We start from the raw sequence: 21,101 nt of genomic DNA on the forward strand, positions 1-21,101 counted from the left end.
TGATTGGGAGACAAAAAAGGAAAAGCTGACATCACAAGGCTTATTTGGCAAACTCATTTCGCTCAGGGTTATTTTTTGTTTTCCGTCTTTTTTAGTGAGAGTCCAGTAGCACACTGTGGTTACTCATGATCTCTCAAATACAAGAGCCGAAACAAAAAAACAGCAGAAATTCTCTGAGGGAATGATCTCTCCTGGTGGTGTTGATGCAAGGAGAAGTTTTAGATTAAACACACATCAGCACATGAATAACTCTTTCTTCTTAATAATAAATATTCTACCCTTTTTTATAGACTAGTCATGAAACGATCCCACACACAAAGGTTCAAGTAGAAACTCAGCTCAGAGCTCAGCTCCAGACAAACCACAGTTTCTTCTGCAGTTTGATGACAGAAGCCTCCTCAACACCAGAACAGTCGTTTCAGAGGGCTGTGGAAAATTAACGTATATCATGATTATATTAGGAGGAAAGAAAAAACCCTTTCACACACTCCATTCAATTATGTGATGATAAATTGGTCAGATGGTAAGAGTGTGAAGGTTCCGAGGAGGAAACGGTGGAACACCAGGGTGAGGAGGCGTTTCAGTGAAACACAGGGTTTAACCACCACATGGTCACGGGAAGCCCCTTGAATGGAAAACTCATGTTCTGATTTGGTGTAATTTAATAATTTACTCATACAGTGTAATGTGCATGTCGTCATGGTTCACAATGAGTCAGAAATAAGCATTTCATGAATATTACAAAGATTTTGTTCTTTTTTTTCACACTTTCTCCTCAGAGTGAGATGATTTCACTCATTACTGCAACCACTTCAACTCAAGTGCTTCACATTTTGACCATATACTCGTATTTCAATAGAAGAGTCTTTATTTGTCACATATACGTTACTGCACAGTGGAATTTGTTCTTCACATATCGCAGCTTGTTCAGAAGCTGAGGTCAGAGCGCAGGGTCGGTCATGATGCTGCTCCCTGGAGCACAGAGGATTAAGAGCCTTCAATTCAGTTCAGTTCATTTTTATTTGTTTTGCACTTTTAATAATGAACATCGTCTCAGAGCAGCTTTACGCAGATAATGTGGTGAATATGTTAAAATGAAGATGTTCTTTATAAGTGTAAGTTTGTCCCTGATGAACAAGTCGGTGGAGACTGTGGTGAAGGAAAAACTCCCCAAAATGCAAAAGGAAGAAACCTTGAGAGGAACCAGACTCAAGTGGGAACCTCATCCTCATCTGGGTGCCACCGAATGTCCATTTATTACAGATAAACGATGTTGCAGGGAACAGTGATGGAGATCAGAAGCGAAATGTAGTCCTGAGTCAGTGTAGCAGACTGTTGACATTAAATACAGTCCAAATCCATCCCCAAAGCTCCTGTTCTTACTCCGGAATTTCATGGAACCACCCAAGGTGTTGATGAGAAACCGTCCCAAGCTGCACAGAGTCGCCTCCAAGGGCCCAAGAGTGGCAGCAGGCAATACCCTAACCCTAACCCTAACAGTAACCCTAACCGTAACCCTAACCCTAACCCTAACAGTAACCCTAACCCTAACCGTAACCCTAACAGTAACCCTAACCGTAACCCTAACCGTAACCCTAACAGTAACCCTAACCGTAACCCTAACAGTAACCCTAACAGTAACCCTAACCCTAACCGTAACCCTAACCGTAACCCTAACAGTAACCCTAACCCTAACCGTAACCCTAACAGTAACCCTAACCCTAACAGTAACCCTAACCCTAACAGTAACCCTAACAGTAACCCTAACCCTAACAGTAACCCTAACCCTAACAGTAACCCTAACAGTAACCGTAACCCTAACCGTAACCCTAACCCTAACCGTAACCCTAACAGTAACCCTAACCCTAACAGTAACCCTAACAGTAACCGTAACCCTAACCGTAACCCTAACCCTAACCGTAACCCTAACAGTAACCCTAACCCTAACAGTAACCCTAACAGTAACCGTAACCCTAACCGTAACCCTAACCCTAACCGTAACCCTAACAGTAACCCTAACCGTAACCCTAACAGTAATCGTAACCCTAACCGTAACCCTAACAGTAACCCTAACCCTAACCGTAACCCTAACCGAAACCCTAACAGTAACCCTAACAGTAACCCTAACCCTAACAGTAACCCTAACCCTCGACCTTTCAGTCAGTAACCCAGAGCCTTAACCACTGAGCCCCCATCTTCACCTGTGCACCTGCCAGAAAAGCTTTTAGTGGCTTTTTTATATATTAAAGTGGCTTCCATTTAACCTCACCTCTCTCTCTCTCTCTCTCTCTCTCTCTCTCTCTCTCTCTCCCTCCCTCTCTCTCTCTCTCTCTCTCTCTCTTTTTCTTTCTTTCTTTCTTTCTCTCTCTCTCTCTCTCTCTCTCTCCCTCCCTCTCCCTCTCTCTCCACCCCCCCCCCCCTCCCTCTCCCTCTCTGCTGTATTAGCGCTGGAGTTTTCATTCCCACCTTCACACACAGATGTTTAACACGAGTTTCACAGCTGCTAGAAAATTAGGATCATTTCTGTTCTTTAGATCCTTCGTTCCTACAAGACACAGTTTATTTAGATTGACTGATCTTTTCTGAGCTCTTGTTACCTGATGTCCAGTCCATTACACATATTCAACCTGACGTGAACATGAGCATAAAGGAATGTGTGATATGAATAATGAGAGTAATTGTAATATAAGAAGCAACATTTTAAACCTTTACACATGCCATAGTGTTATTTTAACACAACACACTCCAAAAAAGTATTGGCACCCCTACAATGGTAAAGCTTCTAGGTAACTATAAACAGCACACAGCTAAAGTAGTGTAAAAGCAGGTTGGAGATGTTTGTAGACTCTCATGGACACCATGCAGAACATTTCAAACTCTTAAACACTTCATGTGAATTGTCTTTAATACCTGGTGCAGGGGGTGTGAGTTCTCCAAGCACATCATTATTATTATTATTATTATTATTATTATTATTATTATTATTATTAAATATGTTGTGCTCGGTGATTTTTTTAATCGAGTCGAATATTTTTATATTTATTTTCTGATCTCAGACGTCAATCTCTGGTGTGTTCATTAGTTTTCTTCATGGTGATGGAACATGAAATGTTTTTCAGAAAATAATTAAAAGCCAGAAAAAAGAAACCTATTTTTCTTTTTCAGGATTTGACAATTTGGTTTTATTTTAAATGTTGTTTTACATGAGAGATTTTAAAGCACAGTTTAAAGCATGACAATGGCAAAAGAGCAAAACTCCCTCCCTCCTGTCCATCATTAGACAGTGACATTAGACAGTCTTAGGCATCTATAAAGGTGGGTTATGTACACCGTGTCACTCGGCACGAGCAGGAGGCTGCTTTATGCTGCGTATTTTATGTCTTTATGTGTTTTTGTTCTCATTTCCCAGTTGTGTCTGTTAGCAAATGACTAAACAGGCAGAAATTGTTGGATTGGTAAAACTGATCTCGTGCTTCTTGGATGCTTTAACTATTTGTCCTGCATTTCCAGGTGGTGGTTCGTGAACTTTTGAGCCAGTACTCCAGACAAACTGGAAACAGTGTGATGTATGGACTCAAAAACTGGACCCGTTCTGCCTCCGACAGCCTCAGAACCAGGTCCAAATGTCTCATTTTTAAACTTTGTTTAATATCACATGTTACAGGCTAAAACTTATTTGTAAAGCTCCTCATTATACATGATGATTGCAGTTGTTGTTAGGAAGTGGTGGTTAAAGCATTGTGGTGCTGAGCTTCAGCATGGAAGGGACCAAGAACTCTACCCCTGTTCTTGGATCTCAGGATGGCAGAACTGCTTCTGTTCTTAAACACGGCTTCACATAATAATATTAATAGTAATAATAATTAGAAGAAAACAAGCTCTTGCTGTCATTGCTACTGTGCTGGTTAAAGTCTAGAATAAATACAGATTTATGGGGTTTTCCATTAGATAATAATCATAGATAGTTTAGTTTATAGATAATAGAGCATCATTAGATACGCCACAAATACAGCTGGAAAATGTTACTAAACAGAAAATGCTTTTAAAAGAGTCAGTGAGATGGAAGTTTAAGAGCCTAACAATAAAATCCTCATTTATTTATTAATTATACTGTATGTTGTATATTTATGGCTCTGGAGCAGATTGATTGATTTTGTCTTTAACAGCTTTCCCAGTTTATTTAATGATAAAGTAGGAGATCTGGGCTTCCTGCTGAAAGCGTTGTGCTACAGGGAGAGGATCTTACAGCACAGTCTTGCTGCACGCCTTTACACTAAGGTCAGTGTCAGTGGGCATCACTCACAGAAAAAAACTGTTTCCTGTATATGGTTTCATCTGTTATTTATTTTATGGTGGTAGAGGGGCAGCTGATGGCAGCACTGTGTGTGTGTGTGTGTGTGTGTGTGTGTGTGTGTGTGTGTGTGTATCCGCTATGACAACAAATCTCTAACTGCATCAGTAAATAAAGAATCATCTCTGATTAGTCATCATTAGAACTCAGACTTTCATATGATCCTGAGCAGGTTCAAAAGAACAAAGAAGAGTTTTTCAGTGCCTGGAACTCGTGCCTGCATCACGTGACTGGCCTCGCCCTGGCACACATCCACCGAGGTAACATTTCACACTGTGCTTTTGTTGTGAGTCTTTGTGGAGGCGACATTAGTCCTGTCTATGCTTGTGTGATCCCCTCGTTCTAAAATCCTTTTCTCAGCACAGATGCAGGGAAAAGACTCGATTTAATCCCAAACTTCTACTACAAAATTCTGCCATTAAAGTTCAACATTTACATCAGCACGATACCCAAATACTATCTCCGATTCAACACGCAGGATTATTGCCTGCATCGCAAATAACAGTCCTGTATCAGTTATGAGTAGAAAATTCCTGTTCACAACAAAAGCGTCTTTTAGTAGCACTTCTTTTTATAAATCCACACCAGCTGCAAGACTGTAAAAGCACACACACATCCAACCTGCTGGCTTTTACACACACACACACACACACACACACACACACACACACACACGTACAATATATATCAAAACTCGAACAAAAATGAAGGAATGTGAAATTTGCATATTAGTCAGTTTTATTAATACCTTCAGTTTTTTCTTCACATGAGGTCAGACGCTGTACTTTCACTTTTCTTCTCGTTTGACTTTCCATTTTTGTGCTCCAAATGTGATGGAAGAAATATAACATGCACTGATTCTCCACCCTGCAGAAACAGTGTTCATCAGAGCGACAGAAAGAAAAGAGAGAATATGTTTGATTTCTATCTCTGCACGCTAGTCAGTCATTTCACTCAAATAAAAATCATACATGCCACATCTGAAAAACTCGAGGTTTCACGTGAAGGAATCGAGCAGAAAACGTCATCACAACTAAAATTATGTATTTATTTCAACCCAAAACTTTTAGATTTGTTTTCCCAAGAAAAAATGTGCTCATGAATAAAGTGTGTGCACTAGAACACATTTTCCTGCTTGATTGTGTATTTAAAATGCAGTAGTTCTGTTTATGGACGTTATTAAATACGCATTTATCATGAAAGAATAATTAATTTCAGAACATTAAGTTCTGTTTTATTCCGTTTGGGTTTTTTGAGTACATACGTGCTGTACTTGTGTGTTTATGTTCAAAAATACTTTTCAGTACGCTGTTAACCAAAGAGCTATACAAAGCTGATATCCCCCCATACCAAATTTCCATTCTCTCATCTTCCTCCCACACACACACACACACACACACACACACACACACACACACACACACACACACACACACACACGAATATGCATTTACAGAGAGAATATGAGTTTGCAGACTTACAGAGAGAAGCCTGTTCTAAATCCGTTTGATTCTGTAATGATTTTTTCATGAAATGTTGGTAATCATGTAATGAGAGAATCTGTTCAGTGTTTCTTCACCTCACACACACACACACACACACACAAACACACACTGTTTTAATTCCCATCCAGTGACTTTGGAGCAGTTCATGAGGGCAGTGCACGAGTGCCAAGTGAAAGAAGACCAAGCCTTGTTAGAGAAGGTGTGTGAAACAAAACCAAAAAACAAAACAGGTTTCCATTTATCTGTTTACGCCATCTCACGCCACTCTGTTCTTCTTCCGACTCATTACACAGAGACTATGGAAAGTTCTCAGAAGCGCCACAAACAACTTCTGGTGCCCACAATTGACAGCTTGGGGTTTTATCATTTTTAGTAGTGGAAAAAAAAATACAGAAAAGCAGTGTTGACCCGATGAAAAATGTTTGGATGTGTGTGTGTGTGTGTGTGTGTGTGTGTGTGTGTGTGTGTGTGTGTGTGTGTATATATATTGATAAGGGAACAAAAGGTCTTAAGTTAATTCCGGTGGACGTTGATTTTCTTTAGACTCGGTAAATATTGTAATGTATAAACATCCTTATACTGTCACACACACACACACACACACACACACACACACACACGGCATGCAGGAACCATGCGCATCCTCATTTTCGCTCATGTATTATTACACCTATTCCTGGAAGTGATGTTCTGTATGATGGTTAGATGATTATTGATTGCAGTTTTATTGACGTCAACAATTGACATTGTTTTTGCCATGTGACTTTATCCAGTGCAACGTATAAGATTAGGAACAATACTTTGACTTGGCCACTGCAGAAAATACACCTTTTTATTTGAAATAACTTGCTCATGGCTCTGGTGTGTGTTTGGGATGTTCCTGCTGAAAGTTGAAGTTTCTCCCAAGCTTTAGTTTATGGTTGGGTTTAGACCGACGTCGATCGACCCAAAATATTCTGAACATTTTGCTTCACTTATACCTCCATCAATTTGGACAAGAATCCATTCTTCTGATGATAAAAAGCATCTCCAGAGCATCATGAAGCCACCACTATCTCTTACTGTCAGGATGATGTTCATTGACATATGACCTGCATTAAGCAAAAAACAAAACAAAAAACAACATCTTTACTGGATCTTCTTGTGCATTCATCTAGCTGTTTTTGAGGGATGGGTCCTTTCTAGACACACCCATAAAGTCCTCATATTAGAAGTTCCAGTCTGTCTGGTGCACCTTCCCCTCACTCTCAGCCAATAGAACTCCTTCAGAGTGACCGTTAGCTTTCTCACTGTGGCTTTCACCAGTGTCTGTTTTTAGTTCTGAGTGCTGATGGAGAACCTGGTTTGCATCATAGTTGGGTGTTGTGATGGAGGCTTTCATTTCCTCACTATTGACCCAGGAGGAGAGCATCCTGGGATTTCTATCCTCTTCAATATAATTTTAACTATGAAAGTAAAGTTTTTTTATTTTTAACCTTTTTTTTGCCTTCAGACTGACTGATTTTTGGAAGAAAATGGGAGCTGTTTTATAGTCAGCTGTGTCCTTGTTAAGGAAATAGCTTTCATTTGGACTTTTCAGTTTTAGATTTTCTTTTAAATAATTGCTGAAATAAAAGCACGTTACTTTCCACTAAAAACAGGGCCATGATCTTAAGGCCAAGTGATGCTGAATCCCAAGTTCTGGATATTTACCAGTCTAATATTTCTTTTAGGAAATACAATAGGAAATAAAATACACTGAAAAGTGCGAAAATAGCCAAGTCATTGCAGACAGGAGTTCTTGTTTGTGATTCAGTTTCTGGCTTCTGCTGGAAGTGAAGCTTCAGCATTAGAAAACATCATGCTGTCAGTGGCATCTTCTTTATAATGCTGCAAAAAGCCACTTGCAGTTATGTTTGTTTTTCACATTTAAGCTACAAAGATAAAGATAGTATGTTGTGCTAGCAGTGTTTTATTCTGAAACTTTTGTAGACCGTGATAAACCCCACAATACCTGGTGTTTGGAGATGCTCTGACCCAGTGGACATGGTTATTTAGCTCGTGTCAAAGGCGCTCAATTTCAACTCCAATTTTTCCTGCTTTCAAAATATCAACTTCAAGAACTCCCAGTTGATTTCCTCTTTAACATCTTCCACTTTCTGTCACTGTAATCTGGTAATGGATGTTCTTCACATCTCCTGTCACTGGCTTGTCAGTGTATATGATGGTTCTCTTAAACCATCTTGATATCCTGATAGTATCTATATACAGTCCATTACAAATTCATGTCCAGTTATAACCACAAACTTAAATGTATTTTATTGGGATTTTAATTGAGAGACCAACACAAAGTATCACAGAATTGTGAAGTGGAAGGAAAGTTATTCATGGTGTTCAACCCCCTTTACTCTGATACCCCTAAAGAAGGTCCAGTGCAGTTACCTGGTTAGGAATTCTAGTCTACCTGTGAGTACATAAATCCCATTATCATTGCAGCTCTTCTGTGAAGGCCTCAGAGGGTCATTAGAGAACATTAGTGAGCAAACTGCATCGTGAAGACTAAAGAACACACCAGAAAGGTCAGGGATAAAGTTGTGGAGAAGTTTAAAGCAGGGTTTTGGTTATAAAAACATATCGCAAGCTTTGAACATCTCACAGAAAACTGTTTAATTAATCATCCAAAAATGTAAAGAGAATGGCACAACTGCTAACCTACCAACACATGGTCATCCACCTAAACTGACAGGCTGGGCAAGGAGAGCATTGCATTGATCCTAGAAGCAGCCAGAAGGCCCGTGGTAAGTCTGGAGGAGCTGCAGAGATCCACAGCTCAGGTGGGAGAGTCTGTGCAATTAGTCATGCACTTCACCAATCTGGCTATTATGAAAGCATGGCAAGAAGAAAGCCATTGTTGACAGAAAAGAATAAGAAGTCCTATTTGCAGTTTGCCACAAGCCATGAAGGAGACACAGCAAACATGTGGAAGAAGGTGCTAGGGCAGATGAGACCAAAATGTAACCTTTTGGCTACATGCGAAACGTTATGTGTGGCGGAAACCTAACACTGCACATCATCCTGAACACACCATCGACACGGTGAAACGTGGTGGTGGCAGCATCAGGCTGTGGGAATGCACTTCTTCAGCAGGGACAAGGAGGTGGTTCAACAAAGTATTGACTCGAGGGGGCTGAATACATCTGCACATCACACGTTTCACATTTTTATAATCTTTAACACCATGTATCACTTTCCTTCCACTTCTGCGATACTTTGTGTTGTTCTCTCACTTAAAATCCCAATAAAATACAGTTTGGTTTGTGGGGTTATAACGGGACAAAATGTGGAAATATAAAGGGTACGAATACTTTTGCAATGCACTTTATACTTTTTTCTCCTGCTCTTGAAATAGATTTTGCAGTTTATTGCAGTTTGGATGCTGCATCACAGGCTGGATGCATATTTCAGGGGTTTGTCGAGCTACAGCAACTAGTTTTGAAACCTTCTTGATATGGAAAAATGGGTGGGTGTAGGGTGGTCCTTTTCAGTCCAGTCTTGTGAAACTGTTCTTGTGGTTCTTGTCAGGCTTTTGGTATGCAACTACACTCTCAGTTTCAGTTTTGAGTTAACGTGCTCTTGTATTTAGCCAAACCCCAGTAGGAGGTTAAAGCATTTTAATTAGCAATTCTGGTCATACTCATGTCTGACAAGTGTGTTCTGTGTTTATATATGAAGATCAGCATCGTGCACATGAGCAGTGAGAGAACCAGAAATAAATGAGTAGAATTAATATAAAATAAATCTGATATATCAGGCATCTATCAGTCACTTCTAAGAAAAAAACATGTATTTGTAGATGTTATAATGAAGAATTTAAGGAAAGTCCTGCAATCCTGTAGGTTAAGATGTCAGTTTCAGTTCTTCCTGTTTGTACACTTGCAGGTGATTGGAGCTTTAATGGCTTTAGGTTGAGAAACTCCAAACCTGTGAAAAATCAATATACCGTCTCTGGGTGTTCAGTCTGACACCCAGGATTTGGACACAATTTGACCAGACTGTCCTGAGCCCACACGGCCTGCAGGTCCTACTCAGCTGGGTCAGATGAAAGAGAAAAGGCCAAAGTTCATCCCAGACGTCTTTTTACTCAATGCCCTGTTCGCTGATCTGCAGGGACGCTGGTTATGTTATTCCCCTCTGTCCACTCAGCAATGCAAACACTATAGTTGCTGATGCTTCTGCTGTTTTCTTTTTCCGACCAGCTCTTTGATGTTATGTGGTGGTTAGTTCTCACTTGCCTAAGTCGAGTGGAGATATTAACCTGCGATATTTTTTTCCACTCCCCTTTGTTTTCTGCAGAGCATCCTGCTCTCATTGACCTTAAACCACTAGAAACATGTTCCATTCGATCACAGACCTCTGCACACACACCCCTCTATAAGAGTTTATGTATGTGTGCATGTATGTTTGGTAACATCGATCACTTGCAGGTTTCTTTTGTTTAAATGCAACAAACTCGGTAATGTGATGCTCTGAAGATGTACTTCAAACAAATCTATAAATGTCCTGATGTTTCACTTTACGTTCAGTGGAAAATTTTCCCTTAGCATGAAGAACAATGATGATAACATAAAAGATTCCACTCCAGACGTCCGTTTTCTCTCAAAATAACACGTACAGAACTCAGACGTACGCGTCTTCTTCCAACGAGCCGCAGTCCAGACGGATCTGCAAAGTGTTGAAGTCTGGAATGGGAGCCACATTAGTTCAGGATTTCTTTCACTTTTCATTAAGTTTCCACCTCCACGTGTGACTGTGTCTGGTTTTTGTGCAATATTAAAGGTTTGTTTAAATACCCTGTACTCTGTTTGCTAATCAATGAGTAATTCTTTCTTTTTCTTGCAGTTCTGCCTCCTGCATGGAACAGGTCTGGTGTATCAGGAGCGAGGCTGGTATCTGGAACACAACTATATCAGTAGTGGTGTGAGCAGGCAGCTCCGCAGTCAGGTACATCTTCTGCTTCATCAGAATTCAGGTCTTTAAACATCACATTGATCATTTTACAGGTGTGCAATATATTGGATGTTTCTGGCAAATACAGGTGTAATGATATGGAGAATACGCAGCATGGTAACCATGACAACACACTTTTCTCAAAGTTTGCTATATCTGCGTTTTTGAAGAGCACATTGTAGATGTAGTCTGTAGTGTATAGATTATTTCTTCATATTCATGCAGGAGTGAAACCCAGCGTGCTCTTCTACTACTCTAATGCGTCTTTCTCAAAGTTTTATGCTGAGATGCTTTCCTGACCAGCACAGCTGAAAAGAGTTGCTGATTTGTGTCATTACAGCTTTGCTACGTGCTCAAACATTGTCCATTTTTCTCAGTCTCAGTCTCAGACTGTCCCATTACTGAAATGTTTCACATTTTACTCCACTTTCTGTAAACTTTTGTTTTAGGAAATCAGCAGTGATTTGAAATACTCCACTTGTTTGTCACCATCAGTCCGGCCTCGCTCGATGTCCTGATGTGGTTTATTCCACACTGTACGTCAGCATGACACCATGATTCCTGTTTAGCAATCACGATTCCTCTTTCTGTTTTTCTTTAAAATTGTTTTCTGGTAGACAAAATGCTCCATTTTGGACTGATGGAAAACTGCAGCAGTTACGTTTTTGGACTTTTTAACAATCTTGCTGTTTGATTTCTTGCCAGTCTTTTACATATATTTGAAATCCTCCTCATGAACAAGTAGCGAGCTGGTGACGGAATGTGTGTGTCAATAACGCATATCGATTACAGTCCTTGAAGCACACACACACACACACACACACACACACACACACACACACACACACAGTGTGGTTTGACCAGTTGTTCACAATTAGTTGTTACTAAATACAGCGGCAGTCTCATCAGCACAGTCCCACACTGCAGCCACTGAACTGAGAGGACCGTGGCTTTAACACTAGTCTGTGATCAGCAGTGTGTGTTTGCTCTTCTTCTCGTGCTAACAGACTCTCTGTGTGCACAAACACCTTTCCTCAGAGCTGTACTTTTTAGCATAGAATTCTTTTCTCTTATCCTTAAACACTCGCTTTAGCGATTACCGAGTCGGACGTATACAATGATCTCAGACCAGTTTCACGTATCATTCATAGTATATAATATATCAAATTATATATGCTTCCTCCTGGATTTGCTCCTTCAGTTGAGATGTTTCTCCTGTAATAAATCGAGAGAGATGATGGTGAATTGTGTGTAAATGGTGTATTAATGACAGCCGTATAGCAGTTTGTCAGATGATTGTGGTTATCTTCTCAGAGTAGAATTATGGAAGCAGTGTGGATCAGGAGTGTGTGAGTCAGTGCAGATTTACACTGTTCTCTTCTGGAAGCTCTGACTATGGGAATTTCTTCACATTTACACAGAATCTCACATCAAAAAGATTCTATATTTTTTTAACATTAGCCGTTTTTTTTTGCCATTAATGACTTCACCCAGTGTGTGTGTTCTTTTTAATTAAATTGTGAAGCAGATTTTACTAGAAGGTCTTTAGCATATTTTTCTACGCTGGATCATGATCTAACATGAGAAAGCACTGGTGCACAACATGAGTTCCTTAAAGACAAATCTTTATATAAAACACATTCATACAGAGTACGACATGAAGTGAAATGTTTATTACGACTGTCTAATACTGGAAAATGTATATATTGGAAATGTATTGGAAAATGTGAAATATAATATAAAGTGTAAATATAAACGTAAAAAATAAGCAAATTCATTATTTATTAAAAAATTATTAAAATGAATAAACATCAAAAAAAAAAAAGAAAAGAAAAATATCACTAAACATTGGTTTAACTGATGCACCAAGTCTGAAATCAGCACCAAAATCCGCCATGATGCAACACATCCGGCAATTAAAACCGTCCTTGTGGAAACATAGCACAAGTCCCATTTGGTGTCCTGATGATTTACGTCATTTAAAACTCCATAATTACTTTAAAACATATTTTTGCTTCATGCTCGATGTTGAGTTTGGTTTCACTAATAATAAACATACATTTGCATAAAGCACCATATTTGTCCATGCGCATGTTTATTAGAGTATTAAAAACTTAAAGTATTAATTTAAGGTACATTTAGAACAGACACAAATGTGTGATTAAGTTCATGAGTTAACACATGCCATAAAAATTTCAATTAATTAACAGCCCTAAATCTATAATATATACAGTAACTAACTGTTATTTATTTATTTATCATTTATTACTTTGTTATAAGTATATTAGTGTGTTAAATGAGGCATAAAACATTTTTAAGGGCTGAAATAAACTGCCTGAGGTCTGGGAACGGATTCATTGCTTTTCCATTCATTCTTAGAGGATATTTACCATGTGAGTAGGAGCATATGGGAATACGAGCGTTTTTCAGGAATGAATGAATCTCGTACACCACCACAGGTTTCCACTCTGTATATACATCAAAATATATCAAATAAATGAAATATAAGCCCGAGACTGATACGTGATCTTACACATGATTATGTTGGAGAACGTGGAGTGATTCATTGTTCACAGTAACTGCAGTGAGGAACTTATCTGGAATAGGATCAGGAAGCACACGTGGGTGTGATGGGATTTCTCCACTTACTTTTAGCTGTAAGTCGCTGAAGCCTGTAGAAATATTCTTTTTTTGAAGACGGATCGAGAAGAAAGTAAGATATCTAACACTTGTACGTTCTTGTCTTCTATCTCGTGTCGTTTGCAACATTATTCACGACCACGTGTGTGTTGTTCTTGTGTATGCGGCTGTTGGTCCTTGGAGAGCCGGTGTGGTGTTGAAACAGTAGTTGTGACAGGACGGTGCGAGTTTTGGAAGGCGGCCCACTGGCTTTTTAGAATCCCAGTGCTATTGTACGTGTAGTTTCCTCATTACACTCATCAATATTAGAGATACCTCACCTCACCTCACCGTCTGTCTCTCACTCGTTCACATCACTTCACCCAGTAGCACTGATTTATAAATAGAAATGCACTCTTTTCTTATCACTAAGCCTCAAAGTCTCAAAGTATAAGACTGGTCTGTTTCATAATCATCATCTTTTCTCCTCAAACAACAAAAACAGACTCCAGTAAACATTTTGCACTTTGTTTTAAAATTATAGTCTGTTTTTTATATAAAATTAGTAGTAAAGGTGCAGTTCTTTACTGAGATCTCTCCCAGTGTGTGGAGATCAGATAGGGCTTTTCCACACACACAACCAGATGTTCATACTGGGAGAAGAAAGAAGAGTGAGCAGTCAAACCTGCCTCATTTTCTCAACTCTCGAGTCGGCTTTCATCTCCACCGTGGAAGTGTTTGAGGTGGTGGAACGTTAAAGGAGTTCTTTTTCAGACGGTGTGGTGGGAAGACTGTAGCAACCCGAGTGACTCATACAGGATTTACAGAAAAACAAACAGAAGGTGAATGAGTGTGTGATGAGTAACGCACAATAATTGTAACACTGTATTTAAACAGAGAAGTCTTCTCTTCTCTCCTCTCCTCTCCTCTCGTCTCCTCTCGTCTCCTCTCCTCTCGTCTCATCTCCTCATTGTAGAGGAACAGAAGTATATTATAAATGCTGTACCTCGTTCACAAAAATTTGAGAGGAGATTTTTCGAGACCGACACCACCACAGTATTTTTTTCACACTAAATGAATATTGGAACACCTTGTGTGTAAGGTGAACATCTTAGACATTGTTTTGGAGGCTACTTCATTTACAGGCTTCATCTTCCTTACCTGTGGAAATTGCCAGAACACAAATCCATCACTGAGCCACTCGAATCTCTCAACTCATACTGTATGGGAGTGATGGCGTCCTCCTGAAAGCTTTCTAGAGCCTTCTCTAGGAAACATTCCTGTAATCCAGAGAGGAACACAACCGTGAATTTGGTTGCCTGAAATTCGTTCAGTGTATTTTACTCTACAATTCAGCACTAAAAACCTTTTAATCCACATTACATGAAGTTGATAGTAGTGTGAGCGTAAGTGCAGCTAGAAACAAAATGTTGCAGGAGTCAGTCACAAGGAACAGTGTTCTTCTGCTTCTTCTTCTTCTTTCGGCTGCTTCCATTAGGGGTCTCCACAGCAGATCATCCGTCTCCATACCCCCCTGTCCTCTACATCTGCCTCTTTCACACCAACTACCTGCATGTCTTCTCTCACCACATCCATAAACCTCCTCCTTGGTCTTCCTCTTTTCCTCCTTCCTGGTGTCTCCATCCTCAGCATTCTCCTACTGATATACCCCATGTCCCTCCTCTGCACATGTCCAAACCATCTCAATCACACCTCCCTCACCTTGTCTCCAAAACGTCCTACATGCGCTGTCCCTCTAATAAACTCATTTCTAATCCTGTCCATCGTCGTCACTCCCAACGAACATCTCAACATCTTCAGCTCTGCTACCTCCAGCTCCACCTCCTGTCTTTTACTCAATGCCACTGTCTCTAATCCATACAACATCTCAGGTCTCACCACAGTCCTATAAACTTTCCCTTTCACTCTCACAGATACTCTTCTATCACAAATCACTCCTGCTAGCACTCTTCACTCTGTCGTACGCTTTCTCTAAATCCACAAACACGCAATGCAACTCCTTCTGATCTTCTCTATACTTCTCCATCAACATTCTCAAAGCAAATAACGCGTCTGTGGTGCTCTTCCTCGGCATGAAACCATACTGTTGCTCACAGATGGTCACCTCTTCTCTCAGCCTGGCTTCCACTACTCTTTCCCAGAACTTCATGGTGTGACTGATCAACTTAATTCCCCTGTAGTTACTGCAGGTCTGCACATCTCCCTTATTCTTAAAGATAAGAATTAAATAAATGCTATAACACTTGATTTTTGTTTTTGACAGTAGTACAGTGTTTCACAAGTAAAAAGAACAATAAATTATTACTTTTTTTCTTCAAAAGTGTTCGATACATTTTTACAAGTGTTTTGCTCTTATTAGCCACTAGAGGGCATGACACCCTCTGTGCGCTTCAGTGTTTAAACGCAGGATCCGCTTATAGATCTTAAAGACCATCATTTTAATTTATCTATTAAACACATTTTTTGTTTCCAGACGTGTGAAAATGTGTGCAGTGACAGTGATGTGTTGTTCACCTAGCTGTTGGAGTTGTGCAGGTCAGTGAAGGACGAGGCACTGAAGGTGGTGTCAGACTTCAACATGCCTCCCTGTTGCATCCAGGCTCCGATCGCCGGTGTGCCAAACTCCAGGGCACCATGGGCCTTTTACCCACAGCCTGAGAGCCCCGTTCCACAACCCCAAAGCCTGCAGAGAGCCAAAGCAAAGCTCTGAGGTATAAAAAGGAAATCTACATACCCCAAACACCTGGATTTAAGTGTGAAGTTCACCTGCAGTGAAAAGCATGAGGATGTTTGTGGGGAAAGTCTTTGAGATCTGGGTTTTGGATTGTGTGATGTGAATTTCTAAACTTTATGATTTGCTCATTCTGCCAATAGCAATGGTACGTAAATCAAGCATTATTACTGAAGTATCTGATTATAGAAGGTTTTGTATTTGTCTTGTTTTTGAATCATTCGAAGCGATGGTTAGATTAAAGGTATAGATGTCTGCAGGAACTATAATCATCTACAAGGGAACAGTTCTGGATTAATTATGTTCATTGTCTGGTTGATATTGTGTTGATATTTTTGTTTTTATTGTTCATTGAAAATGATAAAAAAAATAATAAAATACAATGCACAATGCTGATAAGGAGAATTTACAGCTGGAAATAAAAATACTGTAATGAATTGAAGGTTTATGTGGAATAAAAAGGTGTAAAAGTGCTGATTTCTGTAAAATAAAGAAGCGTACGAAAAAGAACACTTTAATTCCTGTCATCATTCACTGAAAACACTGGATGTGTGTGATTAACTCAAGTCTTTGAGTCGAGATGCTTCACCCTGGATATGGATTATCACCCTGATCGTTCCTCTGAGATGAAGAAGTATCTTCAGACCTCTTTGGCTCCTTGTTTGTTGTTGTTAATGAGTCATTAAGACTCATGATGTCCGGTCTGACACGGGTTCAGAGATTTCACCCTGCAGCCAAACACCTGGACTCCAAACCTGTAATTGTATCCTGATACTAATCCAAACTTGAGTTTGGATCTCTTCCAAACAGTCTACCTACTAAACCTCGAGTTTGAGCAGGTCTGATCTCGCCAGTCTCTACTGGGAGCTGAATGGACCTGAGCTAGCAGGTGATGGTGGCAGCATGCAGGCAGGGATAAGAACCCGAACCCTTAATGGATTCTAACATTACACTGAAATGACATTCACACTAATAAAACACTAATAACTGTTTCCTCTTTCAGTTTTATCTTCTACATGGTACTATTTATTTCCTAGAACTACTGAATATCAGCACAGTTATGATTTAGAACATTGTCCCGATGTCCCATTTTTACAGCTTTCCTCGTTATGAGGCATGACCACCACCGGATAATCAGCTATTGGTTAAGCCAGTTAGAAGGTGATTGAGATGAAGGTTGAGTGCAAAATAGGAATAAAACTGGTTTTGCAGTCACAGTGGACATGCTGAAGTTCCTGCTTACTTATTTTTAAATCGACAGTCTGTGTGCATCAAAACTCACAAAGAACTTACAGGGAATTTATGAAGCTGCTGAACAATACATAAATATACAGTATATGGACCTGACCTTCACATCTAGATTTACCTGCGGATCATCACATTTAAAAGCCAATATATTAAAGGTCCTCCTGTAGCAGGATTTGGGGAGTGGCTGTGGGATTTGTGCTCATTTTGGAGAATAAAATCAGGAGAAGAGGATTGTGTGCCTGGTGTTGAATATAGTTTAAGGAGACTTTTACCGTTAATATGCTGGAAGTAACTAAAATAAGAACAATGTTTAAGGCACGTCAGAACCTCTCCAAGATCTAAAAGAAGCATCAGACCTCTAAGGGTTAAATGTCTTGATCATCGACTGCAGTTCTCACCGTGCACCAGTGCAGCATCTCACTCATACTCCTGTTTTAAAGAGAAATCCATGCAGCCTCACTCCAAAGTCTAGTGGACTTCCTTCCCAGAAGAGTGGAAGCAGTTCCAGCAGTAACTCTGTTTTTATCAGTCGTGGATTTAAAACCGTGTGCTCAAGACCACATGCAGACTTCTGGGCAAATGGTTCATATAATAAATAATCATGTAGAATCATGTGTGAATACATTATATATTTATTTATTTATTATTACACTTTCATATGCCATTATGTTTTAAAAGGTTACGACACTAAAAGCAGCTAATGTTTTGATATGTCCTGTTTAGGGTTAGGGGTTAGGGTTTAGGTGTTAGGGGTTAGGGGTTTAGGGGTTAGGGTTAGGTGTTAGGTGTTAGGGGTTAGGGTTTAGGTGTTAGGGGTTAGGGGTTTAGGGGTTAGGGTTAGGTGTTAGGTGTTAGGGGTTAGGTGTTAGGTGTTAGGGGTTAGGTGTTAGGGGTTAGGAGTTAGGGGTTAGGTGTTAGGGGTTAGGGGTTAGGTGTTAGGGGTTTAGGGTTTGGTGTTGGGGTTTAGGTGTTAGGGGTTAGGTGTTAGGGGTTAGGTGTTAGGGGTTAGGTGTTAGGGGTTAGGGGTTATGTGTTAGACTCTATTTGCCCATCATAAAAGCTCATTTGGTTGATAGATTTTTATTTTGACACCAATTACAGAACTATAATTTCTATAATCCACCCCAAATAGAAAGTTGTACACGTATTATTGTGTAGACTGTTCTGCTCCTATGATCAAGACATTTCAGCTCCTTATTGATCGTCTGTATGAAATGTGCCATTATGTCGAAATTATACCGAATGCCATGTTGATGAACTCAGAATCATCACATTGTGTATGAAAAACACGTGTATCATTAAAAAATCCTTTCATGTTTCTTGTTTTTTCTCTGCCATTAAAAAATATTTAATTATGTAGAATTATACACATTTTATTTGTTTCTCAGCTGCAGGATGCACATATATATATATATTTACTTTCTCTTCATCAGGTCAGATGATGTAGTCAGTAGTGTTACTGTACAGTGTGTGTGTTTTTTACACTGTGTAGTGAATTGTGTGGTAAATAATTCAACAAAGGAGCTCTGAAAAACGTAATGTGAAGAGTAGAGATTTGTAAGTTACTGTATATACATCAAGTTTATACTTGTGTCACAAAATATGAATTATGTACACAAAGCGTTATTTCTCCTTGTGGTTAGTTGATGAGTTTTCATCTGTTTGCTCAGACGCTGTTCTGCTCCTTTTAACAGCATGAAGGCTGTAACTTTAGTGCCAGTGCTGGTTAAAAAAATCACAGCTTTGTATTACTTCCCTTTTCCAAATGCAGTGTCATTTCTAAAATAACCACTAAATCATACGGACTCAAATCTAAATCTGATCAAAATCTGATTGAAAGAAAAGTGTAGAATTGATATTCTGACGTTGTAAAACTTCCTGTATATTTAGTGAAGGTGCCCATGGTAGAAATCGACCTAAATATAAAGGATTGAAGCTAAATGTTCCTTTAGGGTTTAGTAGAGACCCCTTAACCCCTTGCAGTTTCTCTCCATCAGATCCATGGTTTATTCTCTGTGATAGTTGGAAGAGCTCTGCAATCTGTGAGGAGCAGGTTGAAGTGTTTGGGACACTTTAAGAACCTCCTAGTTGGCTCCAGAATTATCAGAGACCCAACATCCAACCCAGAACTCACTAAAAAGTTTATATTGCACATTTGGTTTAGGAACATGTTTTATCTGTATTTCATTCAGAAGGATAGTTTTCACATCCTCATGTCATTTCCACTTTAACAGGTCCTACATATCTACTGCAGCTTCTCAGCTGTTTAGCGTTACTAATAAACTGGCCAGAACAGTTTTTTGGAAAAAGCTCAATATAGAGACACAACTGTATCAGACATATTTAAATGCAGGAGCATGAAATCTTCCCTTCATGTGAACTAGGAGACCCAAACCTGACGTCAATGCCCCTGAAGCCAGCTCCATGAAGATCTGCTGTACATGGCTTGGAGTGGAGATCACCTCCTAAAAGTAAAAGACCTGGGAGTTATTTTACACCAACTTGTCTTTTAAAAATCACATCAACCATGTTACAGAAACAGCTTCTTCCACCTTAGAAATATTTCTAAGTTAAGAAACATGTTGTCTATATCTGATGCAGAGAAGCTCGTCCATGCGTTTATGACCTCTAGAATAGACTACTGTAATGCATTACTAGGTGGAGGTCCTGCATCATTAATAAACAAGCTTCAGTTTGTCCAGAATGCAGCAGCAAGAGTTCTTACAAGGTCAAGAAAATATCACCATATAACCTCAATCTTCTCACCCCTACACTGGCTTCCTGTTAAGTTTCAAATCCACTACAAACTACTGCTTCTTACCTACAAAACACTAAATAGTTTATCTCCATGTTTCTCTCCAGTCTTCTAACACGCTACAATCCCTCACGCTCCCTGAGATCTCAAAACTCTGGACTTCTAGTAGTTCCTAGAATAGGAACTAAAGGTGGTAGAACATTCTCAACAGTGTTCAGGGCTCAGACACACTCTCCCAGTTTAAGTGCAGATTAAAGACGTATGTTTTTAGCGAGTTCTACACATAACACACATCACATCATAACCTTGTGCTCCAGAACATCTGATCACATCACATTATCAACTTGTGCTGTTAATATCATGAACAGCAGCTACGCTAATTCCTCTCCACTGCTTCTCTTTCTCTCCCCATCCCGAGGCATCCTGAGGTTCCTCCAGCTCCAGTCACGTCCCACCTCATGAAGATTGTGGACCTTTAAAGAAGTAGATGCCGAACTCGCAAACATCCCAAACCATCTAGGGACGTACCAGTGCCATTTGGATCCCACTTCATGTGGAGTTTGGACACTGGACTTATTTGAGTGTTTAAAGGCTCTGGGATGGAGAAGCTGGTGTTGGATCTGTGATGATCTCAGATGTTGAGCTATTTTATGAGTTGCTCAGTAGCTCCTAGTTTTATAACCATAATGACTGTAAAAGACTGTAGAAAGATCATCAGTCATAATCACACACTCCAGTGCTCATGTTAGTTCTCACTCTCCAGTGTTCTGTAGTGTTTAAAGACTATAATCACACTCTTGATGTCACCAAATGAGGATGAGGTTCTGCTTTTAAATCTGGTTAACTTTAACACGATTGAACACATTTGGGATGAATGTGAACACT

The 21,101-nt window shown here is 39.7% G+C and overlaps 1 protein-coding gene across 1 annotated transcript in view; it reads left to right on the forward strand.

Annotated features, from left to right (window-relative positions):
- The window catches only part of acoxl (acyl-CoA oxidase-like), a 30,082-nt gene extending 13,362 nt beyond the window's left edge, over nt 1-16,720 (forward strand). The window contains exons 13-19 of the mRNA XM_083539033.1: nt 3,410-3,417; nt 3,511-3,617; nt 4,167-4,278; nt 4,524-4,611; nt 5,985-6,055; nt 10,735-10,836; nt 16,001-16,720. Coding sequence (XP_083395159.1) covers nt 3,410-3,417; nt 3,511-3,617; nt 4,167-4,278; nt 4,524-4,611; nt 5,985-6,055; nt 10,735-10,836; nt 16,001-16,192 — 680 coding nt within the window. The 3' untranslated portion in view covers nt 16,193-16,720. The remainder of the gene's footprint in view (nt 1-3,409; nt 3,418-3,510; nt 3,618-4,166; nt 4,279-4,523; nt 4,612-5,984; nt 6,056-10,734; nt 10,837-16,000) is intronic.
- The last annotated feature ends 4,381 nt before the right edge of the window (nt 16,721-21,101 follow it).

This window comes from Silurus aristotelis, assembly GCF_946808225.1.
Source record: "Silurus aristotelis genome assembly, chromosome: 4".
NCBI lineage: Eukaryota > Metazoa > Chordata > Actinopteri > Siluriformes > Siluridae > Silurus > Silurus aristotelis.